The sequence below is a fragment of the Sinocyclocheilus rhinocerous genome, unplaced genomic scaffold, assembly GCF_001515625.1.
Source record: "Sinocyclocheilus rhinocerous isolate Xijiao unplaced genomic scaffold, SAMN03320098_v1.1 scaffold314, whole genome shotgun sequence".
NCBI lineage: Eukaryota > Metazoa > Chordata > Actinopteri > Cypriniformes > Cyprinidae > Sinocyclocheilus > Sinocyclocheilus rhinocerous.
In genome coordinates this window covers 779,702-802,349 of record NW_015630021.1, presented here as the reverse complement: position 1 = coordinate 802,349, position 22,648 = coordinate 779,702, and the positions used below count along the sequence as shown (strand labels likewise).

General features: G+C 38.7%; 1 protein-coding gene across 3 annotated transcripts in view; it reads right to left on the bottom strand.

The window, feature by feature from the left end:
- Positions 1-747: 747 nt before the first annotated feature.
- The window catches only part of LOC107739510 (uncharacterized), a 25,067-nt gene continuing 3,166 nt past the window's right edge, over positions 748-22,648 (bottom strand). Inside the window, exons 2-7 of one of the 3 annotated variants that reach the window (XM_016551651.1) lie at positions 13,774-13,811; positions 6,670-6,888; positions 5,317-5,457; positions 3,732-4,024; positions 3,231-3,488; positions 748-2,417 (exon numbers count right to left, since the gene is read on the bottom strand). In XM_016551651.1, coding sequence (XP_016407137.1) covers positions 2,184-2,417; positions 3,231-3,488; positions 3,732-4,024; positions 5,317-5,457; positions 6,670-6,874 — 1,131 coding nt within the window. In that variant the 5' untranslated portion in view covers positions 6,875-6,888; positions 13,774-13,811 and the 3' untranslated portion in view covers positions 748-2,183. Of the gene's footprint in view, positions 2,418-3,230; positions 3,489-3,731; positions 4,025-5,316; positions 5,458-6,669; positions 6,889-7,993; positions 8,091-13,773; positions 13,812-22,648 lie in introns of those variants that run through there. The other 2 variants (XM_016551649.1, XM_016551650.1) reach the window with 2 other exon arrangements.

Below are 22,648 nucleotides of genomic sequence, written 5' to 3'. Positions count from 1 at the left end.
TGGAATGATAAATGTTTTTTTTTTTTTTAATCATTGTGTAAAATAGTGCAGTGATTCAGTGAGAGAGTATCTTAATATATCTATACAATTTACTGGTCTTTTATAAATCTCTATAGCCGTTAACAAATGAGACAGACCTTTGCAATAAGGATTTTATTTACAGCACATGATTTGAATGAGGTTACAGGATGACACTGAATGGAGTTGAAGAAACTGCAAGATTGCTACCTAGCTTGATTTTTATTCCTCAATAATCAGAAACCCATTTCTGATTTCAGGCGTTGCTTTGCCATTCTGCACTAAATGCATCATATTTCACAGAGTATGACAGAATTATGACATCATTGCTGTGAGCTATTAATGTCACCATCTTTTGGACATTTCACAAAGAGCTCTGACATTAAAGATACTGAAAGTGTACTTTCCAAAGAATCTAATTTTGTTCGTTGAACACGAGACATCATCCACTTCAATCTTTCTCATTTCGCCTGCTCTCGAATTTCCAAAAACAACCATTAGATCTTTGAAAATGACTCTAGACGCTAGTCCTATGATGTTCGAAATATCACAAAGAATGACAACTCGCTGGCCTCATTAGTATAGAAAAATAAATGTTACCTCAGCATTGCATAACGGCATTAATCAAAACTCTTAAAATCATCAAAGAATATAAATCATTGCTAAACCAAATGCCTTCTAAGTCTAAATTAGTGTTAATGTTGCCACATCCAAAATGTTTTGTTGTTGTTGTTCTCTCTTTTGGAACGTATGTAAGTATCGACAAAGGTTTGGCGTGCACGCTAGTAGTCGAGGGCACTTCTTTCTGCAGCGGGTATTTAAATTACAGTTTATTAAATAATTAGTGGAAAGCCTGCACGCATTAACCAGAAAAGCACCTTCTTTTCACTTCTTTCCACAGTCATACGGTCTGTCGTGACAAAAACACACTGTGACCGAACATGTCAACTAGCCCATTACCACATGATTTTACTGAGGTAATGAGAGTTTATCTCTTTGCATTATGTCAGCTACAGGGAAAGCTATAACGTAAATAACATAGAAAATGCATGCATGCATGATATAAATGGCTCCTACATGTTAGTTCATCAAAAATGGAAATGAATGGATCCATGAGTGGTCTTCAAGATTCACAGTTTGGTTTCCTGTAGTCTCAGCCTCAACGGATTAAAAGCATCCAAAGTTTACTCCTCTTTTTGCATGAAAATATTAATGGAACGTCCCAGAATGACGACGATGACTCTTCAGTTTTCCTTTTGTTGTTCAGTGCAAATCAATATTGAGCAGCTCCGCCAGGCAGTACGCAAACGGATAAACACAGACATTGATGAGAAAAATGACGCAGAACAGAACAAAAAAACTTGAGGACAGAACCGGGCTGTCGCTAAGAAGATAGGCAATACATTCGTTTATGTCCATAGTAGTGCATAAGTCTTAGTAACAATACAGTTAGGATGTTGAAAAGGGCAGCACTGTTTCCATTTGGGCAGTATTGTGCTTGGATATATTAAGAGCAAAAACATGTTTTCCAGGGTGTGTACTTGTGTGTGCATCAGTGTTTGTGTAAGTGTGTGTGCGTGTGTTGGAGGTACCTAGGGAACACTTCACGCAAACGGCAAAGTCGTAACGTTTTTTTCAGAATATACCTTTAAATACACATACATCCATACATTCATACTAACATACATACAGTACATACATGTTATATATATACATACAAATACATATTTGTTTCATTGGCTTTTAGTTTTATTACAAAATCAATATGTATTATTACTATGTGGATACTGTTAATTCAGTCATTTAAATATTCAAAAAAAAAAAAACCGCATGCACTTTCTTTTGGTTGTATTGATTTCTCAGTATTGCACTCTTCGTTTTCATTCGTAAGCGGCCTTGGACTCCAGTGCTCCTGCCATAAAACAGCAGCAGCAGCACATAAATTGTATCATCCTGGCTTTGACACTCTCCCGCGTTTAGTCTCTATAGGCGGCCAGAGCTCTGTTCTTTCGGCGTTTGATAACGAATAAATCTGTTCCTGATGTGACAGTCCTTACGAATACACATCTGGGGTAAAAGAGCGTATACAATAGCTTAACTGATGGATTATTTCACAGTTTCGTTTTTTTCGCTCCGTTTTTTCGGATGCCCCTCGATTTAAACGGTCAGTTGGTTGCCACAACAACAACGGCCCCATCCCCCACCTCTTCTTTCTTCTCTTGTGATTGGACGACGCAGGATGTGACTTCGTAGGTCATGTGCTCAACCACTGGCTCTGCTGGTGCTTGCCCTGGGCTCATGCCCCCAGATGGGGTGGAGTCCTCTCTCAGAGATGGAGGGGTCAGGGCAGGAGTTATGGATGTCAGCTCGGGTTCCAGGGTAAGTGTTATGTCATCCTCCTTGAGAAAGAGAGAAAAAAATTAAAGGAATAGTTCACCTAATTTGCTGAATTTTGCAAACCCTCAGGCCATCCAAGATGTAGATGAGTTTGTTTCTTCCTCAGAACAGATTTGGAGAAATGTAGCATTACATCACTTGCTCACCAGTGGATCCTCTGCAGTGAATGGGTGCTGTCAGAATGAGAGTCCAAACAGCTGATAAAAACACCACAGTAATCCACAAGTAATCCACACCACTCCAGTCCATCGATTAGCGTCTTGTGACGTGAAAAGCTGTGTTTTTGTAAGAAGCAAATGCATCAAGTTGTTTTAACTTTTAAACGGTCAATTCTGGCCAAAATACCAATCCATAATAGAGTCCATCCCCTGTTGTCCTCTGACATCAAAATCCATTGGCATAGTTGTTTAGAATGGTCTTGGAATGCTTTCACTTGCAAACAGTGTGTAATCTGTTCATATTTCTCTTCTGATTCAGAAAAGATGACTTCTTCACTGGAGAAAGCAATATTATAGATAGAGAACTTAAAAATGTATTAGATTATATGATGAGCGATTCCCGCTTCACCAGATGTTAATTGATGGACTGGAGTGGTGTGGATTATTGTGATGTTTTTATCAGCTGTTTGGACTCTCATTCTGACGGCACCCATTCACTGCAGAGGATCCATTGGTGAGCAAGTGATGTAATTTCTCCAAATCTGCTCTGATCTTTACCCATCTACATCTTGGATGGCCAGAGAGTGAGTACATTTTCAGAAAATGTTCATTTTTGGGTTAACTGGTGGTGAAGGATGTGGATATAAAAAATGCCACCTTGACTTCCTCCTCCTCTTGCTGCTCTGGGATGCATTCGGTCTCCGCAACGGATTCCTCACCATACACTTCCGCCATTCCCATTTCGGCCATGGTCACGCCCATGTGTCCCAGCATCTCCACCTGATGGGGCTCCACCTGAGCCGCCGCCCACAAGTCAGCCAGTCTCGGGTGGGTGGGTGGGCCCAAACTGTGAATAGTGCTGTTGGGCGTGGCTTGTAAGGAGTGAGAGGCGCTGTGCAGTCGATGTTCCAAAGACTTCAAGAGAAAACATGAGAAAAAGAATCAAGAATGTTTGCAGGTATGATGGGAAAAACAAACTTTGAAGCAAAAAAGTATTTTAATATGGGGTACAGAAGATACAAAAATGAGTCCTGAACATCTTTAATGAGGGAATAAACTACAATTGCTAAAACAGGTCAAGCAGTAGAGCTAAACACAACTCTGTAGTGTTCCTCTGAGCATGTAAACATGGCAGCGTGTCAAACTGTGTTTTCTGACCTGTTGATACTGCAGGAGCTGCTGCTGCTGGTACTGCTGATACTGTTGGAACTGCTGTAGGTGGTTCTGCTGCTGCAACGTCAGCTGCTGCTGTGTCAAATAGTGGGTGGAGCCGTCATAACCCTCACCCGAAGCCCCGCCCGCCATGATGTAAGAGCTGGCAGCGGGAGAAGCTACGACCGAGGGCTCGTTGCTGATTGGCTCCCACGCATCAGAGGAGGAGAGACAGTAAAGGCCTTGGGAGACATAGGTGTGAGGCCACACTTCTGCCGAGGAGTGATGCAACGGCTGGTCTGAAGGACAGAGACGTGGAAACGAAGGAGAGACAGACGGAAGGTCATAAGGTGAGGGTTCAAATGCAGGTGAAACCAAAGTAGTTTCTAGAACAATAGCCATATTAGCATCCACACAAAAACACGATAACTTTCTAACGTTCTACACTTTGCAGTTTTGTCTGCCACTTTAAATGCTCAAGTTCTTTAATAAAGCAGGGTGGATTCTGATTGACTGTCAATGTTTTTTTTTATCAGCTGGAAAAAAAACTGGAAGTGATTCTACTGATAGCCTTCCTCTGTGTCGTTATCATTCTAGATGTGGTGTGGACTCTGCTATTCTTTTAAATTTTTAATAATTTTTTAAAACTAAATTCTAACATTTTAAAATTCCTTATGTTCTAATCATACAGTCAAATCATTTTAAAGAGATGATTTAAACCCCAAAATGAAACTGTGTCGGCCCCTATTGACTTCCATTGTATTTTTTATCCATATAATGAAAGTCAGCAGGAGCCTAAACTCTTTGGTTACGAACATTCTTGAAAATATCTCATTTGTGTGCTCCTCAAAACAAAGAATATCATACAAGTGTGGAACGACATTAGGGTGTGTAAATGACAGAATATTCCATTTGGTTGGACTATCCCTTTAAAAATGTTTACAATCATGTATTTTTTTTTTCATTGTTACAGTTCTCTTATTTTGACATAATCAGGCCAAAGAGATGCTTTTTGTTTGGTGTTACGCTGCAACCTGGCTTCAACCCAGGGCTTGTATAAGCTCTGATAGCTGAACCTCAGGAAAAGTGCTGTTCTGCCATTCTCCCCCATCGCCTTTGGGCCTGCAGCTGTCACTGTGGCATCTCTGACACATTTCCTCACACTAAATAAAGTGGTGGCAATGCGCTCTAGACCTGTCAAATGGACTGGAAGTCACATCAGTCAAGGCTAGGTAAACAATATAAAACAAATCGGCAGAAATATCCAAGTGCTCACATCAGTGAAACGCAGAGGTGTGGTTATGAGACTCCTGTCAAAAGATGCAAACATTTCTTACTGCAAGAGCGGATGAATATTCACAAGCTTTTGAGCTGCCAGTGTAATGATCATGCAAGGATGTGCTTAAGAAGTGTGTGCTTGTAATATCTGAGCTGTGGATTAACAAAAGATTGTTCCATTCATCTGAAGTCAAACAAAATGTAAAAACTTTAATGTAACATAACATAAATTACTGTATATTGCCTTTATTAAAATCTCTCCAACAATGTCTTCATTCTGTTATGGCATGAGGTGGTTGTTGGTGACCCTCACCTCTGCTGGTGATGCTCTCCTGGTTAACCTCACTGAGGTGAGCCACGCTGCCCTGGTTGGAGTTGGCACAGAGACTCTCTCCATCCATATAGTTCCAGGTTAAGAGTGTGGCCTCAGAGATGGCAAACTGCTGCATAATGCCTGCAAAAAGTCAATTTACTATTTTGATGTTTTAAAGACGAAATATACTCACAGATTCTCACTGGGTGGTTCACTCCGCTAAACATTTCCAAATTCTTATTTTGGCATATAAATACTACTGTTCAAAAATGTGGGGTCAGTATGGTTTTATTATTATTAATATTGTTTAAAAAAATTCATACTTTTGTTTAGAAATGAAAGGATGCATTAAATTGATCAAAAGTGACAGTTAAGACATTTATAAATGTTACAAAAGATTTATATTACAAATAAATGCTGCTCTTTTGATCTTTCTATTCTTCAAAAAATGTATTACGGTTTCCACAAAAATATTAAGCAGCACAACTGTTTTCTTATGATAATAAGAAATGTTTCTTTAGTACCAAATCAGCATGTTAGTATAATTTCCGAAGGATCGTGTGACACTAATTTGCCGTTATAGGAATAAATTACATTTTGAAATATATTAAAATAGAAAGCAGTTATTTTAAATAATAATAATATTTTACAATATTACTAATTTACTGCATTTTCAATTGCATAAATACAGCCTTGGTAAGCATAAAATACTTTCTTAAACATTAGGAAAAAATCTTACAGATTACAAAATTGGAAATAACAATAAATTCTCAGAAAGGTTGTGTTAGTAAAAAAAAAAAAAATTAATTAAATGAAATATTAAAATTGAATGTAATTTATTGCACATTTTAGTCCCTATGAAATTTTAGGATTTTAATATAAAAAAGCCCACATTTTTGTGCTGATATAAAAATTTGCTATTAATGTACTGCAGTGTTTATTTATTTATAAACACCCTTAAACCAAGACCAGAGAAGCAAAATTGCATGAGATATTGAGACTTTAAGAGAATATGGAGTAAATATATTGTGTGTTTTAGTAATATAATATTTATAATAATATAATTGCATTTTTCTGACCCCATGTTTTTATTTGTATTGAGCAACAAAACATGCCAAATTAAGTGAGGTTTAATCTTATAAGCTTACAAGTAAAACCCAAATATACTGATAAGTTAAAATATGGTACAGTTTAATTTAGAAAATGTTCAAATGTCCTTTAACGCTATAAATCATAGGCATACATTTCAACTTAATATATTATGTTTCCACCCTGTACCACAACTAAATGTGAGAAGGGGGATGACATTTCTGTCTGGTGACTTTACCATAATACATTTTCCAATCATCTCACCCGCTGCCATTCGTGCCTCTTTTTCTCCATCACTCAGGTCACTATAGGCGTCATTTTCAAGCCGTCTCTCCCTCTCGCGGTTCAGATTGGAGCGTCCCGCTCCCCCTTCTGGCCCTGCGGATGGTTTACCCCAGCTCTGCCACTCAATCATGTGGGCCACACGACCCTGAGCCATGGCAGTGGGCTTGGTCACTTTGTCCTTCATTGATCTGGTAACCCCTAAAGAAAAAGAAACACAAGTCAGCGCCTCTACAGACTCTACATGGAGCTGCAGAAAGGGCGAAATGAAAGCAGCCAGGCAGTGCATTATGGGATATGTGTCATTTGTTTAATCACCTCACTACAGTAAACTACTGCAAGGCTCTGTGGATGATAACAACTGAATGAGTGATTATAAATGCGCTACAGTCTGTTGATTTGATCAATCGCCGCACAAGCGGTGAGAGAGATGCGATTGGTTGACCATGTTTAGAAATACATTATTCACAAGAGTAATGAATTACATGAGATTCATAAGCTTTTATGCATGTATGAATAATTAGAGCCGAAAGGGAAACGTCTAAACATATTTCCTTTAAACAAAATGGCTCATTAGCATGCAAACATCTCATTTGAACGGGAGACGCATTCGTTTAAAACGTAAGGCTCTGAATGTTAACGAGAGCTAAAAACAAGATAGTCTGATGGTAACCTCGCTGACAGTTGCATGATTTTTCTCTAGGCTGCTGACAATGATAAAAACCCTATCTGATGAAGTGACTGCTCTCTTTAAATCCTTTGATAAAGCACCCCCGTTTGTTCCAGGGGGGAAACAATCTAATGGTATCACTTGAGCACTTCACCCCATTTTCAAGCATTTAGGAAAAACAAGAGAATTACAAAAGATACAGGACATGAAATCAAGAGAGATTCAGATACCTACGTTTCCCGAAACCTGTTGTGACAATGAGCAGTATCCATAAAAAAACAACACCACCACAACACACTAATGACCAACAGTTTACTTCACAAAACAACAAAACACACTACAATACACAGCTGGCATCACACCGAAAGACGACGTTTCCCAGCAGCAAGCTTGTGGAGATGGATGGTGCACTTACGTAGGGTGACCATACGTGCCATTTGAACTCTTGTTGGGTCTGACTGGGGATTTCATCAATGGCTAAAGAGGCCATTGACATGCACTAATTAATGGAGGAGGCAGGTGGTGAAACTGGAAAGGGAGGGGGACCCACAGGGGCAGCCATGTTGGCTCCAATCGCCATCTCCTCCTCTGGAGCCAACATGGGGTCGGTTACCAGCTACCGGGACAGACACACACCTGACACACCTGTCAGAGAGGACTTAGCCAGAGCTCCAATCCCATAGGCGTTGGAGTTCCGCTTCAGATTGGGCAAAATGGAGGTGGTGTCCTCCATGGACAGCTGGCGAAAGAAAGAAAGAAAGAGAGAGAGAGAGAGGGAGGGAGGGAAGAAAGAAAGAAAGAAAGAGAAAGAAAGAGAAAAGCAGCAAAAGTTAGGGAAGTGGGAGTAAAAATCAATTAAAGTAATAAGCCACGAAAATCACTGTAACACACAGCCTCATCTGGCTCACTTTCATTATACACCGGCAATGATAAAGGACACAAAGGATCAGTGAATAATTACATTTATTAATCATAATTGACAAAAAAACAATCCTTCTGCCAAGTAATATAGTTCATTAGCCTAGCTGTAAACTTTTTACTGTTGTGGTAGCAAATTAAACTAAAAGCACATTAAAACGATAGTTTAAAAATGAATATTCTGTTATCATTTATTTCATAATTTATGAGTCACTCATAATGAAAGTACATGAGGATTGGAGCTGTCACACCTGTCAGAGAGGACTTAGCCAGAGCTCCAATCCCATAGGCGTTGGAGTTCCGCTTCAGATTGGGCAAAATGGAGGTGGTGTCCTCCATGGACAGCTGGCGAAAGAAAGAAAGAAAGAGAGAGAGAGAGAGGGAGGGAGGGAAGAAAGAAAGAAAGAAAGAGAAAGAAAGAGAAAAGCAGCAAAAGTTAGGGAAGTGGGAGTAAAAATCAATTAAAGTAATAAGCCACGAAAATCACTGTAACACACAGCCTCATCTGGCTCACTTTCATTATACACCGGCAATGATAAAGGACACAAAGGATCAGTGAATAATTACCTTTATTAATCATAATTGACAAAAAAACAATCCTTCTGCCAAGTAATATAGTTCATTAGCCTAGCTGTAAACTTTTTACTGTTGTGGTAGCAAATTAAACTAAAAGCACAATAAAATGATATTCTGTTATCATTTATTTCATAATTTAGTCACTCATAATGAAAGTAAATGAGGATTGGAGCTGTCAAGCATCAAAATGATAAAAAAAAAAAAAGAACCATAAACATCTGAATCTTCTGAAGTGATTCAAAAACTTGCCTGGCAAGCAGACTGAAATTTTGTTTGGGAACAACTACATGATTCAAATTTGTTCCTTTTGTGTTCCATGGAACAAAGAAATTTAAAATGAAGATTGAAAGATTTGTCAGAGGCTTAGTGGTGGTGACATTGGCTTTGTGCGACTGTGGTGTAGTTCCCTTAGCCTAACACTAGCTTTTTTACTTCTGGTCATTGTGAATTCATTCAAACTTGATGATGGAAACCTGTAAAAATGAGTGTTGTTGTTGTTAGCTAAAACTAAAGCTATTAAAAATAATTTTTCGTAAATTGAAAGAGCTGAAATTAAATAAATAAATAAATAAATAATTATAAGATGAGAAATTTTTACTTAAAATATGTAAATGTAAATTAGAACTGAACTCAACTGAATTAAAATGTTAAAGAATAAAAATAAGTTAAAGCTAAATAGAAATATTCTAAAAACAAAACCTAATAAAAATGACAAAAGCACATAAAATTACTAAAACTTAAACTAAAATTACAATAAAAATTAAAAAATGTGAAAATAAAAGTTAATTCAGCATATTAATAAATAATTTAATAGTAAAAAAAAAAACATGAATTAAAAATGTTAAAGAATAAAAATAAGTTAAAGCTAAATAGAAATATTCTAAAAACAAAACCTAATAAAAATGACAAAAGCACATAAAATTACTAAAACAAACTAAAATTACAATAAAAATTCAAAAATGTGAAAATAAAAGTTAACTTAAAATATCACTGGTTAGAATCATAAACTTTTGTTGTATTAACTTTTTTCTTTTTCATTTAAAGATGAGAGCAGATGTCACTAATTCTATGTGAACCACACGGTGTTATCATCTCACACATCCAGTGCCACCTACAAGTCGCAAAAATGGGCCAAATCTCAGATAACATGACGTGGCCCCAAAAGACACCTGCCAGTTACTAAACACTGTGGAGTCATGGCAGACATTTAAGGTGAGTTTGTGATTTATGTTCATACAAACATTTAAGTATATTAACATCTCCTCCAGTAAAATTATTTTTCTACCATCATACTATTATGACATTTACCTTCACAACACCACCATCGAACACTACCGGTCAAAAGTTTGGATTATGTGTTTTAATGTTTTTGAAAGAAGTCTCTATGCTCACCAAGTCAGCATTTAAAAAAAAAAAAATCAAATGGTGAAATATTATTACAATTTAAAATAATTGTAATTGTTTAATTTTTTTTTATGTAATTTATCCCTGTGATGGCAAAGCTACATTTTCAGAAGTCATTACTCCATTTTTTCAGCGTCACATGATCCTTCAGAAATCATATTCGACAATAGTACTGTTTTTACCGTATTTTTGATGAAATAAATGCAGCCTTGGTGAGCATAAGAGATTTCTTCAAAAACATTATAAAATCATAATTATTCCAAACTTTTAAACAGTAGTGTACCTGACATAATATGTCCATGTTTTTTGAGCATTTGTTAAAAAAATAAATAAAAATGCTGGATACCCCCAGAGAGTAATATCATATAATAAAAAAAATAATAAAAAAAACAAGAGAGGCAGAAAGTATGAAGGGCAAAAGGTCAATACCAGACTTACATTGATTCCTTCCCAGGAAAATTCGGCACGTCCATGCTTGAAGCAAAGCAGATAACAGTTGAAGAATAGATGGGAAAGATACAGTGAAAGAGAAGAAAAGGCATGATTTCAGTTAGCAGGAAACAACAGAAGGCAAAACATCAAGCCAAGTACAGAACACTAGATCTGGAAGAACAACAGATAAACAGAAAGCAGGAGAAGGAGGCGAGACGCTGTTCATCTGTTATGAACTGTTGTGTAAACCATATATCTTTGTATGCACCCTTGTTGTGTTATACAGATAAGTCGCTAATATGGTGTAAAATATTCATGAATGAAGTACCACCTATAGTGCATCTGTGTTGATGTCTGCCTTAGAAGTCTCTACACTGGATGAGGACAGCAGCAAGAGGAGATGGAGGCGACTTTGATGAGTAGCACTGGAGTAAGTAATCCTAGCCAACCCAAACATACTCACAGCGTGCGATCGATCGCATTTACACCGCACCCAGCGCAGCGAGACAAACACTGGTGCCAGTACGAACAGCAGTAGCCGCTCATTGTTCATTAAGAGAAAGATCAATATGAAAGATCAAATGGAGGTCAGTATCAGAAAGGCGTTGGCGTGGGGCAAATGTCTGCCCCTTAGAAACTCCGGACAGACAACAGGCACGGTTGGACCGTTCGGGGGTTGATCGATTCGTTTCCCACCATCTTAGAGTTTATGGCTGCTTCTGTTACATAAACGTGGAGCTGGCTCCTAAAAATACATTTTTGAGGCTGGCTTGCAATTACGGCAGCCACCTACAACTTTTCTGTGGGGGGCAAAAACAGATAGGTGCAAATTAAAAACATAGAATTAGTTTTCTTTTCTACCCAGTGATGAAGTAATTAATGTTTAGCCACACACTTTATGCTGTGTAAAACTTTGAATGGGATTTGTTTTCAAAACAACTTTTAAGTTACAATTATTAACAGAGGACGGCTGTGATTTAGTTATGCAAGGTTATGTGCTCTGGATTCGAGTGTAATGAAACCCATAGAAACACAGCTATATGTGACCCTGGACCACAAAACCAGTCTTAAGTCACTGGGGTATATTTGTAGCAATAGCCAAATTTATTTTTATAGCCAAATTTAAAAATTATTGATTTTTGTTTTATGCCAAAAATCATTAGGATATATCTAAAAGATATAATAAAGATATATCTACTAGGATATAGTAAAGATCATGTTCCATGAAGATATTTTGTAAATTTCCTACTGTAAATATATTAAAACTTAATTTTTGATTAGTAATATGCATTGCTAAGAACTTCATTTGGACAACTTTAAAGGCGATTTTCTCAGTATTTTGATTTTTTTGCACCCTCAGATTCCAGATTTTCAAATAGTTGTATCTCAGCCAAATATTGTCCTGTCTTAACAAACCATACATCAATGGAAAGCTTATTTATTCAGCTTTTAGTTGGTGTATAAATCTGAATTTCGAAAAATGTACCCTTATGACTGGTTTTGTGGTCCAGGGTCACATATGTGATAGAATTAAAAATGTATGTAAATCATTTAAAGACACTGATACTATAATGAGCACTTTTATCAGTCTATGATCAAACTTTCAATTTTTAAATTAGATTAGATGCTAGCAATTCTTAAGCTGTTATTTCACAATTCAAGTGTCACAAAACTAATAGAAATAAAGCAATAAATGTGATATGATTAAAAATTTATGCAAATAATTAAGAGACCCTGATAATATCATGAGCACTTTTATCAGCCTGTGATCAAACTTTACCTATTGAGTTTATTCAGTTGTTAAATCAGATGAGATGCCAGTAATACTTAAACTGTTAACGATATGTGACATAATTAAAATTAAAAAATTTAGAGACACTGTTAATATAATGAGCACTTTTATCCGTCCATGGTTGAACTTTCTTTTTTGATTTAATTTTAAACCAGATGAGTTGCCAGCAATACTTGTTATTGTTGCAATTGTTTCACACAGAAAGGTCTAAATTCTGAGTTCGTATAGTTATCAAATGAAGGTCAAAATTAATAAAGAGCACTGTAAATAATAAACCACAATCCTGTATATTCCTGTTAGAATAGGTTTTATTAGAGGTCAGCTAGGTTATTTGCTGATTATATTTGGTTGTGTGAGAATAAAAACATGTTTTATAAAAGCAAACACTCATACAAAGTCTGTAAAAACAAACTAGTCCCATCTAGGGCCTTCCGAATTAATCTATAATCATTTATTATGTGAAGTTTAAGTTTGAGGGTGATTGAGCTAGCAATAAGATAACTAAAATAGCCTTGCTACTTAGCAACTAGCACCTGATTCTGGAGTTGAAGCTTCTATTACAAATTCTTTTATTTTTATTATTCTTAATTTAGCAACCAGTAAGTGCCTTTTCGAGTGCAGCTCTCTAACACGAATGCATACATGCACAACACAGACACTATTTCAGTTGGCTCCAGCTACAGTGAGATGACACCACCTCCTGGCTCGGCTTCTTAACTCTGCATTGAGATATTAAACAATGCCGTTTGGTTTGGACAGCTACCAGTAACCAAATGGTAGATTTTGAGCCAAATTCATCTGTGGCTGAGTAGAGCGACAAGCCAGGAGCTGTTGCCCTTGGGTGGGACGTGAACACAGACAGCAAACAGGGAAGACGGATGAGGCTATGTATTCCCAGGAGACAACCCCGTTTTACGGCAAGACTGTACGGTAATGGCTGGGCTCTGGGGTCTGGCTCCCGTGGCCTTGCTGAGAATCTAATATAGAGGCTTTTCAAATACACATTATACCATCAAGCTTTCTCTGACTTTCAGCGCTACGGGGTGGCAAGACGTGCGTGTGGCACGCAAGGGGTCTTCGTGTTAGCTAAAGACTTCATTAAAGTGTCATGAGGCACAAATGTCAGCACTCGTTAAGTATAATAGCTTCGGACAGAAATGCAGACATCGCAAAAGTTTTATTTCAGCAAAGGACATAATTTAGATGTGATCCTTAGAGCTTAAGCTCACAACATGGGACAAAGGTTTGGCACAAAGCAAATCTTAAATATGCAAAGCGCTGTAGTTTTCCTTACCTGCTCCCCATCTTTCCGAACGGGAACTGCATCCACCGCTGCAGGGAAAAAGAGAGAGACAGACAGAGAGAGAGAGATAAGGAAATAGGCATGTGGCTTATGCAACCTTTACCAAATATGCTAAGTCAAACTGACAGCTTCTCGCTACAATTTCTGCTGACATTCACACAAAGACCTAAAATTAGATTAATTATCTATCCAAAAGCGCCAGCACTCTGTGGGGAAGGAGATTTGTTGCATCACGCTTTTATATCTGTCACGATAATAAGGTTGTATCAAACAAGCAGGACGACGAAGATGAAGATAATTCCAAACAGCATCCAACCAAAGCGTAGTAACAAACAATGTCTGACAACTAAGGGGTGAAAGGCATGAACTTAAATACTGAAGTTAATAAGGTGTGCACAGCTGAACAGAATGACACAAATTAACAACCATGACAACAAATGCTAAGGGAAGATGGTGCAAACTGAAAACAAAGTGCATGTGATGTGTGTGAGTGAGTTTGACAGTACACCCCCTCCCGGAAGGCATGGCCTCACGCCGGCAGATGGATGGAGGAGGCTCTGGAACAGGACGGGAATCCGGGAGAGGGACAAACAAAAAGGTCTAAGGAGGTGCAGATGGATGGGACAGCCAGGGAATGACCTTGAGTAGAGGCAGGTGGATGATGATCCAGGCCACAGCCGAGACAGCGCCCCACGGCGGCGTTGCAGGAGGGAGGAGCCATGGAGGTGTAGAGACAGATGCAACCATGGGGATGACCGGAGACAATGATGACATGGAGGAAGCCCACCACGCAGCCAAAGAGCCAGTGCAGCGACAGGACTCCGAGGACCTAGGCGGCTGCGACAGAGCCGCAGCGACGACCCCCCGAGATGGCAGCAGGGGTCCAGAGGACTGAGGTTGAGCTGGAGCGACCGAGGGCGGAGGCAGAGCCTGAGGAAGGGCGGAGCTACAGTCTGCACCGGAGGCACGGCGATGTCCGACCCAGGCAGAGCCAATGGTCCGAGGGAGCCCGGCGAGGCCGAAAGTCCGATGGTCACTGACATTGAGGGAGGATGGAGCACAGGAGTCAGGGCGACAGGTCGAGGAGTAGTGGAGCGTGCAGAGGCAGAAGGCGGATCCACAGGCTTCCAACATCCAGGAAGAGATGGCTCCCAGCAGGCCTGAGGTGTTGACCCACCACTGAGAGGAGGCAATGAGGGACTGATGGGAGGTAGTGATGACTGAGTGGCGGGAGTAACTGGGGACTGGAGAAGAGCTTGGAGAGCAGTACAAAATCCAACACAAAATTCAATTTCAACAGAATTCTGGAGAGGTGGTGAGCGAGGAAGGTTGGGACATAACGGATTGATTCAGGTTGAAGCAAAGGGGATAGAAAATCAATCTCTCCAAAATCAAAACAGCTTTCCAGTGCGATGGCCAAACACTCACTCTTAGTGGTGGGAGGTTGGGCGGGGCTCACTTCCATCCCCACAAATTCCACATTCACTCCCTCAGCGACGGATGAAGATGCTGGCTCATACACATGGTCAGGCACGTGGTACTCAGGCTCCGTGGCGATGTTCAGCTCTGTCACTCTTGTTAGCGCTAGCTCGTGCGTTGTGGCAGAGTCACTCTCACTGCCTGTGGTGGGCACGGGCTGCCGATCCCCGCAGTCTGGGTGATGTTGGCTGGGCATTGGGTTGTTAGTGCGGCGGGTATTGTCATCGATAGGTCCGACAGTAAGTGGAGATTTGCAAGAAAGCAGCACCCACTCCTCATAACCCATGAAGCTCCCTCGAGGTGCTTCCATGGACAACTACGCTCTGTTCAGGCCAATGCGAAGAAATGTGAAGAGGCAGTCATCCGGGTATGATGTTAAATAAGAGAGGTTAAGGAACTCTTACACATGTTCCTCGAGGGAGCGGTCCCCCTGCTCAAGGCACAACAGCACAACAGTCTAACTGGTGACGGAAAACTAAACAAACAAAAAATACACGTATTCTCACAAAAATTAAAATTACGCCGCTTCTATCAATTTAGTGGTTGGGTATTCTGTCATGATACTAAGGTTGTATCAGACAAGCAGGACGACGAAGATAATTCCAAACAGTCTTTATTAAATCCACAATATGATTCAAGCAGAGAGAACAGCATCCAACCAAAGCATAGTAACAAACAATACCCGACAACAAAGGGGTGAAAGGCATGAACTTAAATACTGAAGTTTATAAGGTGTGCACAGCTGAACAGATTGACACAAATGAACAACCGTGACAACAAATGCTAAGGAAAGACAACGTGCATGTGATGTGTGTGTGAGTGTGGCAGCATCATTCCTATAAAATGATAAAAACATTTAGTTATCATGCTGCTTGGTGCAATTATGCAAATGAATAGGCATTGTATTGCATTGTAAGAGGCTTCCAAGAGATGCTGAATTTAAGATTAACCTCAAACAAGCATGTGCCAATAGAAGAAAAGAATTCGGACATCTTTAATATTAAAATCATATTCATTAGATTCATAAATATGTTTATTTTGTATTCTAGCTTCCTGTATATTTGCACTTTGGCATCATTTTGATTATGTTGATGGTGTGTGTGTTTTCAGTGAATTCAAAATGACAAACTAGAAATGACACATAACCCAGTTTGCACTAACATTTTGAATGATGTGCCTGAAAACAATCGCCCTGTAATGTTAGAGACCGCATAAACACACAATATTATAGCATAATGACTTTGTTTTTGAGACAAAGCTATAAATGGAGCCACAGCGCTCAGTGACAAAACTCAACACGGTGCATAAGGCCAACCAGCAATCAAACAATCATCTGTATCAAACATATAGACAAGAGTATGCAAACATGCAGGTGATCATGTGCACTGTAGGCTTGTATAAAAGATGTTTATTGTGTTCCGACTGTTTTTGAGAATGGCACGCTTGCTGCTCAAGCTATCGTCTCTAGTGAGAGTAAGGATATGTTTGCAAAGAATGATAAATGGCTGTAAAGGAGAGATTGTGTAGAAGCCCTTACGGCATATGGAGATGGTTTAGTTTTGTATGCTAATTGCTAACTGCGGTCACTGCTCCCCTCATTTACAACAATCCAGATTCATCAATTCATTGTAGAACAAGAGTAAAACCTAGTGCCTGCTGTGCAGTTTTTTTTTTCCTGCTACAATTGCCTCTTGTCAGATTGTACAATATGACCCCAATGAGACTTTGCGTAAAGCTGCATTCACACTGTGAGATGTTGCCATCTGACACAAATTTTGGGAATCGTGAAAGATGGTTGTATGGTAAAATCCCTGAAAATTGTCCAGTATGTACCTTGCTTAAAATGCTAACAGACTTTCAAAAATTCATCACAAAAGCCCTATTGGGAATGGTAATTGTCTCTCATGGGGAAGGCTGTAAAAATAAATTTGCATGGCTGTGTATTTAGATGCTGATTTATTCATGGTGGAGGAGCAAGTTTTGTGGAAATGCACTTCTCACATTGTCAGTCACATGTTTAACATTTATTTAAATACCCTATTCAATAGATATTTCTTGCAATTTATCTCTCTAAATGATGGATGTCATTTTTAAAATTAGCAGCCATTTGCAGAAACAAGTTAACGCAGGTATTTAGTTGACTAGTTGCTGTTGCTGCCATAATAATGGCTAATAAAGGTTTACATGATTTGTGTTCTCACTGTAGTGAAGCGGTGATGTAATATTACTCCTGTAAACAGTTTCCAACATTTCAGAAATAAAAGTCTATTTTTAAAATGCATGCATGCTGAGCATGTCACACTAAAAGTTCCAAGTCTGATGACTTTTCCATATGACAAAAGAAATCTTTTATGATTTCTCAAACAGCAAAAAGTCTCAAACAGCAAAATTGTGGCCAAAATCATGTTGTAAATCTTGCAGAAATTCTGTGTGAGAACCTTCACTGTGCACATGTGCAGTTATTAGTGAATGAGACCCTGTCTATCTGCAGTGCATGTGCTCTCTCTCACTCCCCCATCTCTCTCTATTCAATTTAGTTCTATTTAATTTAGCTCAATATCAGTGAAATTGAGTTGAGCATCGGCTTCATTCAATGAACTTATTTACAACAGTCCTAAACCATTGACGCAATAGAATCACAATATTTGTGATGGGGTTAATCGCATTAAAACAGAATGTCCCAGTCCTTGTTCTATTTGCATCTGATTTTTTTTTTCGGATCTCAGAATGCATTAATTGCACCCCGTGCATGTGTGTGTGATCGTGTGTCTTTTAATTGCTGGGCTCTCTCTCTGTAAGTACAGCAGAGCCTTTGGGCCTTAGGGCCATTTCCTCAATCAACCTAACCCACTCTGGAGAGATGGATAGAGCCATGCAGAGCGGTGCAGCTCTGGAGGAGACCAGTGAACAAGAGTGAAAAGTAAACAGAGAAAGACAGATAAAGTGAGTTAAGGTAAAGCAAATCTACTCATAATCAATTATAAAGGAGACAGTCAGAACCAACAGACCAGAAGATCAGTAACAATGACAAGATGAGAGGATAGATAGATAGATAGATGATAGATAGAACGGACAGCTAGAATGAACAATAGATTGAACTATAGACAGACAGAATGAACAAGAGATAGACAGAATGATAGACAGATAGCTAGATAGACAGACAGAATGATGGAATGAATGATAGATTGAACTATTCACAGACACATAGATAGGCAGAAAAATAGAATGATAGCTAGAATGACGGACAGATAGAATGAATGACACACTGAAAAAAATGTTTCATTCATCCAATTAAAAAAATGTAGGGTAATGATTCACCTCTATATTTTTTAACTTGAGCCAATGAAAAATAAATAACTTGCCCTCATTTTTTTTAATTGGATGAATGAAACATTTTTTTCGGTGTAGATTGAACTAAAGACAGACAGAAAACAGATGGATGGATGGATGAATCGCTGCACATCCCAGCTGTCAGGACCCATAACTTTCTATCCGTCTTTTCCACCATGATGTAGCCCCCTGATGTTGTTATGGACAAAACACTTCCACTCATGCAGGAAAACACATTGAGAAAATCCCAAGAGACATGAAGGATGAGCCATCGCATCCAAGGTCGCTAAGCGCCACATGGCCACTGCACTGTTTACTCTGCCCATCTACATTTATGACTGAGTCTGACACTGAGCATTATGAGGGCCGGAGCTTCAGGGGAAAAGAAAGAGAGAGCGAGAGAGACGGAGAAAGAAGCAGTCAAACGGGATAAACAAATCTGCATGTGATGAGGATAAAAGCTAACTTCAATGCACAGTGAACGACAAGGAACAGGATGAAGATTCCTAGACACCCGGCGTAAGCCTGATGGTATCACGGGGAGAAGCAGCAGAAGATCTGCATTGCCAACAACCAGATGGAGGAACAACTGGACCATGGTACAATCTGGCTTGACAGATCTCACTGCCTAGCATGTCTGGGAACATCTTTGAGATTTTATTATACAGCAAAAGGTAAAGATGGAGAGAGGGAAGAAAAAGGTACAAATAAAAGAATGCAGGCCGGAACTCTGACACACGGTGACGCTCACAGTGACTCTGATTAGGAGCGAAGTCCAAGAGGCTGACTCACCTCCAGTACTGAGCCAAAAACACACGGAGAAGAGGGGGAGGGAAAGGAAAGACAGAGACAAAGAGGATGAGAGAAAGACTGAGACACTGAATGAAGGAAGGAACGCTATGCTATGCAGTATAACAAAGAAAAACGGAGGACAAAAGCGGGTAGGCGTAAAGAGATTAAAATGACACTGAGTTTAAAGATGTAGAAAGAGAGAGAAAAGAGTCAGAGAGAGCACAGAGTTACAGACCATTTACACTTAATCGATCAGATTGCTATCCGATTAGGTTTATGAACGGCCAAAAGGTACTAAAAGTTTTCCATTTTTAGTTGAAAACGGTGTCGTGTAAACATCCTCTTAGTCACAGATGTGTCTTAGGGACCACTCACACTCTTTCATGATCATATAGCAGTCAGAGAAATAGAAATTAAGTGTGACCCAGTGAAAATACCCCAGCAAAAAATATATGAGCAAAAGACTGAACTTGAGTGAAAAAGGGGACAGTAAAAAAAGATGGGGAGTATGAGAAATAGAAACACATGACCAGAAACTAAACTGAACAACAGCAGAACTTACTGTTGATGAGTCAGCTAGTTATCAAACTAGGACAACATCTGGTTTGATAAAGTTACACCAAAATCTCATTTTCTGTGCTATGCAAAGCTGCATAATGAATTTAAGCGAATAAATGCCCAAAATAAATATCAGCAAGAATCTATGCAAAATTAGCTGGGATATATATTTATATACCCGTTAAATGTTTGGGTTCAGTAAGATTTTTTAATATATTTTATAAATATAGTCTCTTATTCTCACCAAGGCACATTTATTTTATAAACAAATTCAGTAAAACAGTATAAATATAAAGTAAATATTGTGAAATATTCTTTCAATTTAAAACCGTTTTCTGTTTTAATATATTTTAAAAAGTAATTTATTCCTGTGATGGCTGAATTTTCAGCATCATAACTCCAGTCTTTAGTGTCACATGATCCTTCAGAAATCATTCTAATATGCTGAATTGCTGCTCAAGAAAATGTCTTATTATTATCAATGTTGAAAACAGTTGTGCTGCTTTATATTTTTATGGAAACATGAAACTTTTTTTTCAAAAGTTCAAAAGAATATATATAACGTAAGCAACATCTTTCATTTACAAGTAAAGCATTTAGAGAGAGAGAAAGGAAGAGAAAATTTGATTGCATTTCATTATGGTTTTGACTTGTGAGGCTGAACATTTCTTCACTTGGGACTTAAAACTCACCTCTAAATTATCGGTTTATGAAGGGACCTTCAACCTAATAATAATGGAAATCTGTAAAAGAAGCAACTGCTTCTACTGTCTCAAACTTAGTTTGAGCGAACAGACAGGTGAAACTGGATGGCAGCTGCTTAAAATAAGAAAAGTCAGGGGGCACTTTTAGAATAAAACCTAAAAGTAACCTGAGGATCAGGTCCCATTATGGACAGCACTGGATAAGAAGTGATAAGAGGTACAAATTCACCAGAAGACATTTGAGAACTTCCTGGCTGTCACTCCCTGTGCCTCCATCATCCTCTTTCTCTTAATATATTTTCAAATAAATATGGAATATATAGAAAAACAAGCAATATATATATATATATATATACATAAAAGACATAATCAACATAATTTTTAAATATTGTCTTTTGTGTCATACATGTAAGTTAAATAGCCAGAGGGGGCTTACAAAGTTGCAGTTCAAAATATGTGAGGCTGAACATTTCTTCACTTGGGACTTAAAACTCACCTCTAAATTATCGGTTTATGAAGGGACCTTCAACCTAATAATAATGGAAATCTGTAAAAGAAGCAACTGCTTCTACTGTCTCAAACTTAGTTTGAGCGAACAGACAGGTGAAAGTGGATGGCAGCAGCTTAAAATAAGAAAAGTCAGGGGGCACTTTTAGAATAAAACCTAAAAGTAACCTGAGGATCAGGTCCCATTATGGACAGCACTGGATAAGAAGTGATAAGAGGTACAAATTCACCAGAAGACATTTGAGAACTTCCTGGCTGTCACTCCCTGTGCCTCCATCATCCTCTTTCTCTCCCTCCCTCCCTCCTTCCCTTCACTGGTCTGACTCATTCTTTGCAGCCCTTCTCTCTCTTTGTGATTCCTTCTGCCCCTTCTGCCTCCTCCTCCTTGAGGAGTAAACCTCTCAATCATACTGAGCCAGTCACCTTGGACCGTGTCAAGCTGGATCATGCAATCACACACGCGCAGGAGATTGAGTGTGTGTGTGTGAGAGAGAAAGGTAGAGAGAGACCATCTGCATGTCAGCTTGTCTGTCCCTCTTTCAGAGCTTGAAATTAAATCAATACAAAGAGGCATCCCTGGGTAACGCAATAGCTCAGAACAGAACAAACACGTACAAAGAGCAACCCAGTGCAAACATCGGCAAGTTAAATAGCCAGAGGGGGCTTACAAAGTTGCAGTTCAAAATATTAAAATGTATACTCTGTTAATTTATGATATGTTAAATATGCTTAGTGCTGTGTCTACAGCAATAGATTGACCCTCACTGCCGATTGGTGAAGTACTGAAGACTATAATTATCAAACATATTCCCAGTGAACATGTTTGACAGCTTAGATAACATAACAACTTTAATGAGGAAAGCCTGTGGTGTCATTTCATGCTCATTTACTGAAAGCTGCAAGAGGGTATTTCTAGTTTAATATTTTGATTAGTAAATTGCAGTTGCCCTTTACAATCTGTCACCAGATTCAGGTATTTCATTTGTGCCCTTTAAAGGCTGTGGTTGATTCATTACGTGATCTTGTGAGAGGAGCAATAGCTGTGTAAGTGACTCTAATTAAAAATCCAAACACATACACATACCAAACATCGGCATTAGTGCCAAAAGCTCAGCCATCTACCGGATGCCCTCCCAAACATACCTACATGACAGTTCTCACCCACAATCCTGTGACAAACAAATACATTCGCCGTTTTACAGATCTATATGTACATTTATTCATTTAACAGATGCTTTTACCCAAAGAGACTTTGAAAAAGTGATGTATCATAAAGCACTCAGCAAACGAGAGAAAAGTCTTTTATTGCACAGCATTGTGTGACTGTTCTTTCAAGCTTGCCAACACATACTTCTCTCAACTTATTGCTAGTTATATTCACTCTGAGACCCTTACTTGGGATTGAACCATAAGATCAGATCATTCATCATTCGGCTACAGTGACAATACTGTTCAACTGCTCTGGAATATGAAATATATATATAAAAAAAAAAAAA